This window comes from Pteropus vampyrus, unplaced genomic scaffold (genome assembly GCF_000151845.1).
Source record: "Pteropus vampyrus isolate Shadow unplaced genomic scaffold, Pvam_2.0 Scaffold16, whole genome shotgun sequence".
In the NCBI taxonomy this organism is placed as follows: domain Eukaryota; kingdom Metazoa; phylum Chordata; class Mammalia; order Chiroptera; family Pteropodidae; genus Pteropus; species Pteropus vampyrus.
In genome coordinates this window covers 2,117,835-2,127,784 of record NW_011888797.1, presented here as the reverse complement: position 1 = coordinate 2,127,784, position 9,950 = coordinate 2,117,835, and the positions used below count along the sequence as shown (strand labels likewise).

Sequence of the window (9,950 nt, the reverse complement as noted above, 5' to 3'; positions counted from 1 at the left end):
ATCAGTGTCTGGTGAGGGCCCACTTCCTGGTTCATAGACAGCTGTCTTCTTGTATCTACACACAGTGGAAGGAGAAAGGGAGCTCTCTGGGGGTCTTTTATAAGGACATTAAACCCATTCATGAGGGATCCACCCTCAAGACCTAATCACCTCCCAAAGACCTCGCCTTCAAATATAATCACTTTGGGGATAGGTTTTTCAGCATATAAATATGGAGGACAAAGGTGAGGAACACTCAGTCCATAACAGAAATCCAGACTACATGTAGAGATGGCCATTATCAAGGTAACCTCCATTTAGTCACTCTGGGTCTACCATTTTTTAAAAATTTTATTAGGCTTATTGGGGTAACACTGGTTAATAACATTATATAAATTTCAGGCATACAACATAATAAATCTGTATACTCAACTGTGTGCTCAGCACCCCAAATCGACTTTCTTTTTGTTATCATATATTTGTTCCCTTTACCCTCTTTGTCCTCCCCACCCACTTCCCCTCTGGTAACCACCAATCTGTTGTCTGTATCTATGAGTTTGTTCGTTTACTTTCTTTTATACTTCACATATGTTCTTTCTTAAGTGTCCCTGGGGAAGGAAGGACACCAGAAGGACATAAAGGAAGAGGAGAGTGGAAATGCTACCGATTGGATAGGGCAGGCTCCAGGGAGCTCTTGGCCTGGAGGAAAATGGCTCATGTAGTCTAGGAAGCTCTCCTGCTTCGTGGTAATAGAGATGGCACATGCATGAACCTACTGAACAAGAAGAAACAAAGGATTTCTTCTCAGGGTTCCTTATGAAATGTGGAGAATAAACCATAGCTTTCAAGCCAGACTGCCTAAATCCTCGTTTCTCTCTGGGTTTATTACTTGCTTGTTTCTTATCATTTATCGGAATTTTTTTTTTTTTCCTTTCTTGGACTATTCCAGTTTGGTCTCAGGCTAGGCAAGTTCAAGGAAAGGAGATCACGATCCAAGGTTGGGCCAGATATAACAGGCTCAAGAGCACCTCCCTGTGGCTTAGTGGCAGGAGAACAAGAAAAGTTAGCTTTTGGATATAACTTAGGGAAGAGAGAAATGCAAGGAAATAATTTGTGGGAGGTGTAAGCTTTGGAGTTCTATCATTAAGGTATGTGGCATTTTCCTTAGATCATTGTTTCTTTAGCACCATGAGGTCTGAAGTGCAGAGAAAATAATGGAATCAGGATTGCCACTGAAGGTTTTAAAGCCATTAGATGTATTTTATCATGAAACAAACACGATCACGTATAATAAATTTTTGTTTTGTTGCTAAAGCCATCAGATATGTTAGTGATTTTTTTTTTTAGGCCTGGAATGACTTTCCGAAAAATAATATTTAAATTAATATGTGAAACAAGTCATCTCTACTGGCATTGTTAATCAGAAAAAAGTATTCCATAGACAATAGTAAAAATGAGGACAGTTAGTCTATACTTTCAAATGGGACTTGATCATTTTAACATTGTTCACTAGCAGAATTTCTCACCAAGTTAGTACAGATTATATGTTACTTAATATAAGGTAACAAGAATGAAGTTAATTGTTTTTTTCTTCGGCATTTGCTTTAAGAGAAAAATCCTGAAATGTGTAGGGATTTCTAATGCCAAGAAATCATAAAATGTAAGGGTATATTTAGCAATTAGGGTGACTCAGCTCATGGTAATTGGCATACATATAATTACAATTTGCATTCCAATTGCTTAAACTTAGATATCCTTGATCAGGTTGAACATACTGTGAGTAGAAGATCTCTTTTTCCAAGAAATAAGATGGAGAGAATCTTTGGAGAATGGTCTCACTGAATTGGTAAGTTAGTTTTCTCCGGATTTTGGTGATTTCCCCAGTTCTTCCATAATTTCTCAGTGCTCTGGCCATTTTCTGGTAAGTCATGGTTTTCCGGTTGCCTTTTCTTTTTCCCCAAAGTTGGGCGAGTTTTTCTTTATTTTTTGATACAAATTGAAAAATGCCTTTGGTTTTATCAACCCACTGAATACAAGATGCCATCTCGGGATTACACAGGGATTCATGAAGGTATTCGAACAGTCGAAGTTTCTTCCTGCCTAAAATAGAGAAAAACAATGTCATACTCCACCATGGCTATACACAAAGAATATCTTCAGGAAGGGTTTGTTGAGTGACTGCAGAGTTAAAAGCTGCATTGGGACTGGCTTCTGCCTACCTACCCCCTTAGGCATGCCTTTACGGCATCACTTTATGTGACTTGAAAGTTGAGAGTCCTTTTGATCTACTAAAGTTTCAGCATTTTTTGTTAGTGAAGTTGTCCAAAATTTTGTACCATCCTTTACTAGAAAAGGAAGCCTGGAGCTTTTTTACTTGAGTCTTCCATTTGTCATGTGATCTTTCTTCACAGTTAAATCATGACTAGTAGTTTCATGTCCTATGTTAAATTTTCTACAGAACAAAACTGAGCAAAATGGACTGCAAAGTGTAGTGATTTGAAAGCGAAGCCTCAGTGAAAGTCATTTCCAGAAAGCCAATCACTTGAAGGGCTTTACTTCAACAAGTTAAGTCAAATAAGGTAAAGAATATGAAATCATTTTGTAAAATGCAAAACAGTGTGCAAATGTAAGTGAAATTAACCAAAACAAGTAAAATGCGAAATTTGGGTCTGCATAATGTTTTGAAAAATAAAGAATAGAAAAAATTGGAGTGGAAAATGCCAAAATATCTTCATGACACTTTGACATTGAGTAGTTGGATTTCTCTGGCCTAACTGAATGAAGGTGAAATCCCACTTTCTGACTTTGAAGTGGCCTGTAAATACCATGCCCCACCAGATCTGCTAGTAGCTAAAATATTCATGGCCAAATTCCATTTTCCCCTTAAGAAAGTAGAATAGTGGATTTCCAAACTGCTTTAACAGTCTCTGGGGAGTAATATTCTTGCATCAGTCATCATTCATCCAAAACCTCAAAGGTTTTTACAAAGATTATCTTTTGCATTATATTATCTTGAGTTTATGAATTGAGAAATGAAAGGGACTTACCAAAAAACACATCATGAATTAAAGTCACAAGTTTAAACAAACTCTCTGCCTCTCACCCCATGGTCAAATCAATCATAATGTATCTTCATCTTTTAAACTTTGTTTTCAGTTTTTTTTAAACATGTTTACATTTTTATTTTTTAAAATAAAAGTATTATATGCTCACGGTAAAAGATTAAAGCAGAAGAACAAAGTGAAAGTAAAAGTTCTAGTCTATCCTACATATTTCCAGAAAGTGTTTTCTTATTTTTTGCATATACAAACATGCATATCCTTTTAAAAATTACAAATGGTAACATACTATTTTACATTTTTTAAAGTAAATAACGTATCTTAAATCATAGAACAATTCAAAGATAGATGAAATACCAAACTGTTGACAATGATTGCTTCTGGGGCATAGCATGGGAGGAGAGAAGGAACACTTTCGCTTATTCTTTACATACTTCTAAATCATTTAATTTTTTTAAAGCGAACATTATGACTTTTGAACTATGGAATTAAAAGGATTAAAATTAAAAAGTGAATGTATTTAGAGTTCTTTCTGTATCAATATATAAGGTATACCTTCAAGCCTTTTAATAGCTATATATGCTCAACTTTATGCATGTCCTTTTTCTCCCAATAATAAGTGCCCAAATTATTTCATTCTATTTCCAATGTATCCCTGTTTCAGGATGAAGATGAAGCTCTACAAACAGAAAATAGTGAATGATATGTGTCCCCTAATGGCAAAGCTCTACATAGACAACGTCAATAAAAAGATACAGAATTCATACCCTGGAGTGAGTGAGTTATAAAGTAAGAAGAAGAAGAAGAAGAAGAAGAAGAAGAAGAAGAAGAAGAAGAAGAAGAAGAAGAAGAAGAAGAAGAAGAAGAAGAAGAAGAAGAAGAAGAAGAAGAAGAAGAAGAAGAAGAAGAAGAAGAAGAAGAAGAAGAAGAAGAAGAAGAAGAAGACGACGACGACGTGACAACTAAACAGCTGGACAGAATTAGAAGTGTTATCCTCCCTATATGAAATTACTTCCACAGTTTAATATTTAATATCAATATTCTATGACACAAATTTATTTTTTCTGTGTGATTTTATACATTATTCCTCACTGAATTAGAATATTTATGCATTTTTAAAATTTCATAATTCTAGAATATAGTATCCTGTTTTCTAGGAACAAAATTAATTTTTCCCAAAAAATACTCACTTAAAATAACTTTAAGTCACTATGATCAAGTATCATTTTAAAAATTGTGTTATAAAATTAAAATGTATCTTATATATCTCTGCACCATTTTTTTTACTCTCACAAACAACATTGCAAGAAATATCCTTAAACATATATATATATATATTTATGGAATTTTGAAAAATCATCTACAGTGCCAGGCTATAAACAATGTTTTACATGGGTTTTCTTATTTGATTTTTACAGCAATATTACAATGTTTCTGAACAAATATTATTATTCTTTTTTTGAATAAGAAACTATGGTACACAGTAGTAAGTGATTTTCCCAAGCTCACACAATTAACCTAGAGCTCACACTCAACCACTGAGTTATATATAGTCCCTAAGAGTCAAAAGATATAATTTTTGGTAGGTATTGCCAAACTGCCTTACGAAACTGTAACGATTTACATTCCCTCCAATAGTACGTGTCAATGTGTACAGCTCACATCTTAGCCATCAGAGGTTACTATATTCTACTTAACCCTTTTGCTCATCTGTTAGGTGAGATCATCATGTTAATTTATAAAAATCAGGATTTCAAATTTATGAAATATCCAATTATCATGGAACTTTTTTGAAGAAACCTTAATAGAGATGATTTCTATTCCAAGGACTTCACAATTGAAGTAAGGTTTCTAAAATAAATTATGGAAAAATTCTCATTTTAATACCTAAAATATATACATGTTATTTTTAAACACAAATTTATTTGAGCTAAGTGGACCCTATGCAGCTTCGTAACATCACCGTGAGGCAATAGGAAGGCTCACCCAAGATGAACAGCTTTGAGGGGCTCAGTGTTTCTGAGTTAATTATTCTCATTCGTGATTAGAGAATATTTTGCAAATACAATTTCAAACTCAGATATGAAATCCCTTTAAGCTGTTTTGAGGAAGATCTGGTTCTTTTACCAACACAGAGTGATAGATCCACATACCTTTTCCTCCCTTTTGCTGGAGAACAGTTTGTACCAGCTGATTTTCAGGGATGTTCTGCAGAGATGGGTGAATATTTCCTTCAAAATAGAGGTCTGCAGCACTGTTCTATATAAATAATACAGCAGAATGTTAACTGGGACTTTCCATGTGGCCCCCAATTGGTGGCTAAAGTCAAAAGCTGGGGGCAAAAAGAGTGCTAAACATTGTCCAAATGCTAAAAAACACTACTGCAAGCAGATAGCTCCCAAGGCAGAATTCACATATATAGAGAGGACCTTAGGTCATGGGGTAATCTTTGGCTTTGTGTGGAGTTCCATATTCTCCCACTCCCCCATGAGAAAGGAGAGAAGAACGCTTTTCTCCTCCCCACCTAAAAATGTCCAACAAAAAAACAAGATCCAAAAGAATCATTAATAGAAATTGAAGTGCCAGCAAAAAGGTAAGGTGGGCTTTCTTTCATTCCTGCAACGGATGTCTAGCCAGGCAAGAGGAGATAGAGGAGAAAGACGGCCGTGAAGGGAGGGCAGGGCCAAGAGAGAGGACAGAAGGAAGAAGCCTGAGCTCCTACCATTACATATGACAATCATATTTCGGTTTCCATGAGTTAATTACACATGGTGGAAAGGGCTGGACTTAAGCCATCTTACCATACCCCACATAAGAAGACTGCCTAGCAAGTAAGGAATCCCTAACCACAAGGGGCTGTGCAGTGTATGGAAGGATGTTGGGAGTTTAAGTGGAATAGGGTTGCCAGATTTAGCAAATAAAAAGATTGGGCATCCTGTATTTTACCTGGCAACCCTAGTGGAAGCAGAAGAGCTTAAGCTGGAACCAAAAATCCCTCTTCAAAGAAATGCCTTCTAAGAGGCCCTGACAGAACAATTCACAGGGTCAGAAAAAGGACTTTTTATATAGCATGGTTGCATATAATGACTGAAAAAAAAAGAAAAAATCATTTCATATTTATACCCCACCACATTCAGACTGCTTTAATAAAATGGATACAGATACATTAAGAAAAACAATGTAAAAGAACACACAGAGAGATAGACGGTGGAGATATATCCTTTTGCAGGAGGCTACTAAAATAGAAATAAATTGATCCAATACATGTAGATAGATAGCTCTGAGCTTGGGAGAGAAAATAGAGCAGGTTAATACAAAATTGTAGGTAAAGCCAGTGCAGGAGACATTTGAGCCTTTGCCCTGTGGCCTTTAGGGAACTATCATAACTTTTTACAATTTTTGGATAGACTAAGGAGAAGCAGCAATGTGAGAACCCTAATAACACCTCCTCTTTATAGAAGTCAATCAAACTAGTCTGCAGCTGAGTGAAGAGCAACGATAAAGGGCAGTTTCTTTCTTGACAGCATTGCTAACCACTGACTGTCAAGCTCACGCCACTGATGGCCATGAGTAAGCATTTTCTCAGTCAGTGCTGTCTTTAAGCTGGGTTTCATCTAGCATACACAAATTGGAAGGTTGATGTGAACAGAAAATTTGCCTATATCAAGGATGACATATCCTGGTACATGTACTCACTATTACTGTTCTCCAGTTATAGACAGGATCCTCTGCAGGCAGCACACCATAGCAGTTGGAATTTCCTCGGACATGAGAGCAGTGGTTGATGAAAGTCAGGTAGTTTTTGTAATCTAATTTAGAAACAGAAAAAGAAGTTAAAGTTAAAATTTCAAGCTAAAGTGTGTATTTATGTGTGTGCACGCTTATATGTTTATGTGGTTGAATATGCACTTGCTCCCTCCTGTGTTATTTTATCACTTTGCATTCCCCTATGGTATTTATTGCACTTTGCTGGTATTACAGATAATCTTACATATCCCATTTCTCTTACTAGGGCACATGATCTTTGCAGGTCAAGATCCCATGATTCCTTTTATCTTGGAACTGCCCGAAATACCCTGTGTAAACTCAATAGGCAAAATATCTACATCTCATCTAGACTATGTTTCTATTGTCTGTAGATTAATGGGAATACTTATTCTCCCAAGCAGAATATATCTTGGATGGGCGGAAGGTGTTTAAGATAAATTAGAATAATCGAAAGCCCTTTCTGAACGGTTAAAATTATCTATTAGATAAATAAATGTCAACGAGATACACTTAATAGCAAATAATTATGTCTCAGTATTCCTACATTCTCTGCATTTTTATATGAGACTTTAGATTTATTTAGGCTAGGTAACCCTGGACACATTTTTCCTTTGTTAGAATTAATCCTAGATGCAATGAGTAAATATGGTCTTCTCTGTTCTGGTCATTATTCTTACATGTGTATGTTACCAACAAGACATTTGATGTACCAGCAGAAGAAGGGACTGGCATTATACCTGGGGAATACTGAAGATCTCCGGTTGAATGTTGCCTCAGTACCTCAAAAGCATCTTCAAATGCTTGACCCAGCTTGTCTTGTTCAACACAAGCCTGTTAGAACAATGACAGAACTCTGGAATTATGAAATTACCAATTGAACTTAATTATATAAAAGAGGTTTTCTCAACCATGGCTCTATTGACATTTTAGGTTGGCTAAGTGTCTGTTGTTGACAAATGTCTTATGCATTGTAGGATGTTTAGCAGCATCCCTGGCCTCTACCCACTAGATGCCAGTAGCACTTCAACAGTTGCAACAATCAAATATGTCTCAGACATAGTCAAATATGTTCTGGGGTAAAAAATTGAACCTGGTTGAGATCCATTGCTCTATAATATAGTATTTAGACACCAGTATTCATTCTATTAAAGTATTTAACATTCTTGTACAATCTTAGCAAGGAGCTGTGTAGTGGAAGACTGATTTGGAAAAAGAAATGCTCTTAACTTCAAAAGTGTGTCTCCAAGACTTAAAATTAAACTGTTTTACAAATCATTTCATACTCTTATTCATCTGATCCATCTTTTATTTTCAAAATAGAGAACGAGTAAGGAAGATTTTAAAATGACAACTTACCATGTTTCATTAATAAATTGAAAAGTCTGGAAAAGATTTAAAAACAAAATTAAATAATGTCTCTAAATTGCCTCAGAATTAAAAGATCTGACTCAAAATATTTTCTGAAAATATCTTACATAAACCAGAAATGCCATCTGAATTCTCTTTGATGAGTACAAATTTTCTTTCTACAAAATTTTCTACTTTTTCTTTTTGTTTTTCTATCATTACAAAACATCTTAAATGTTAAAATAGCTAAATAGAGTTAACTACCTAAACTACTTAACTTAGAATATGGAAATAACTTAGGAATATATTTTCAAAAATTTTTAAGTACTTCAAAATTCTGAAAATCAAAATCTTTTTTTTAACCTTAGCATATCTTTCCCCTTATAGCAGTGACTTTTTTAACCTTTCTGATGTCATACAGCCTGTGGAGAATCTGGCGAAAGACAAGCTTTTTCTCTCACAAAGTGCGGATTTACATTACAAATAAAAAACCCATCTGTGGATTTTCTAAATCTTAAGTTACGAACCCTGGTCTATAATTTTACGCTATCCACTTTCTTATCTTTCTAAGTAATTCAGATTTTGTTTTAAATAAATAATTATCACACAGACTCACATTAAATGTTTTCTTTTTTTTTTTTTTTAACTCTATGATCTATAAAACCACACAGAAAAACAAACAAATCCATATAACAAGAAAGCATGTGGTGGATCCAACATTGCTTATCATTTCATTTGGCACACCAAACAACTGTTTATACAAGTTCTTAACATTTATCCTGCATCCACAATGACATTACTTTAATATTTAATATCACATAATACAATGAGATGATATAATCTAATGTTGTTATATACATATACATAGTATATCAATATTTCAAACATCTAAATTCTATGAAGCTCTCTGAAATCACTATAACATGTCAGTTAAAAGAGAATATAAAGAAATATGAAAAAGCCATGAAAATGGTAACAATGTGAGGTGATAGATGTGTTAACTAATCTTATCGCGGTAGTCATTTTGCAATCTATACCTATGTCAAATCATCACGTTGTGAACCTTAAACTTACAATATTATGTCAATTATAATTCAATAGATGTATTTTTTAAAAGCCAGGTCAATGACTTTCAATTAAATTTGCCTCGACTCATAAGTGCCAAAGCGAATACATGAGTGTTGTACTTTGAATTAAAAACTTAAATGAAGCTACTCTCTTTGACTAAAATACCACACAAAACTATCACAGCTCTTAAAAGTAGCCAACTTTAAGGGAAGAAAGACGTTTGAAAGCATATCGATCACTTCAATTGCTTAATATTTCTTGTATCGAAATGCAGTCAATGAAAAATACTCATTGGGTCAAAAGAGAAAATCAAAACAGTTTTTACAAGGTATTTTGAAAAACATAAGCTAAACACTTACCGGGAAGACACTCCAACTCTTTACAATGATGTTTCATTAATATCAGAATTGCTAAGACAAGACTGTCAAGAACTCACTGGCAGAGTTGCATTAAATAACTGTTTTTAAGGAAGTGCTACAAAGGGGATTTTTTTTAAAAGATACAGTGCCTTCATAATTTCTATTTCATGATATGGCCAGTAGACACCAGAGGCTATTATTTTGAAGAGGCACAGAATAGTTTGTATCCTATGGGCCAAAAGCATTAGAACAAACCCCATAAAACCCCCATCCAGCCTAAGTTGCAGCTCTGCTGGCCCATTAGGCTTCACCGGAAAACTCTGACCATTACAATGCTTGTCCATTCTTTTTTATTCCTTTTACTTCTCCC

The 9,950-nt window shown here is 34.8% G+C and overlaps 1 protein-coding gene across 1 annotated transcript; it reads right to left on the bottom strand.

The window, feature by feature from the left end:
- Window positions 1-1,393: 1,393 nt before the first annotated feature.
- On the bottom strand, window positions 1,394-9,633 carry SPIC (Spi-C transcription factor). The gene is made up of 6 exons (XM_011386735.1): window positions 9,581-9,633; window positions 8,163-8,188; window positions 7,544-7,637; window positions 6,735-6,847; window positions 5,192-5,297; window positions 1,394-2,079 (listed from the first exon to the last, which is right to left on the bottom strand). The coding sequence occupies exons 2-6, from the start codon at window positions 8,163-8,165 to the stop codon at window positions 1,652-1,654; spliced, it is 744 nt and encodes a 247-aa protein (XP_011385037.1). The 5' UTR covers window positions 8,166-8,188; window positions 9,581-9,633; the 3' UTR covers window positions 1,394-1,651.
- Between the last annotated feature and the right edge of the window lie 317 nt (window positions 9,634-9,950).

What these genes read in the sequence shown, in the direction of transcription:
- SPIC (XM_011386735.1), bottom strand. An exon ending in ATAACTGGAGAACAGTAATA is followed by an intron (nt 5,298 to 6,734) that starts GTGAGTACATGT and finishes TTATTTATATAG; the next exon opens with AACAGTGCTGCAGACCTCTA. An exon ending in CCAGCAAAAGGGAGGAAAAG is followed by an intron (nt 2,080 to 5,191) that starts GTATGTGGATCT and finishes TCTCTATTTTAG; the next exon opens with GCAGGAAGAAACTTCGACTG.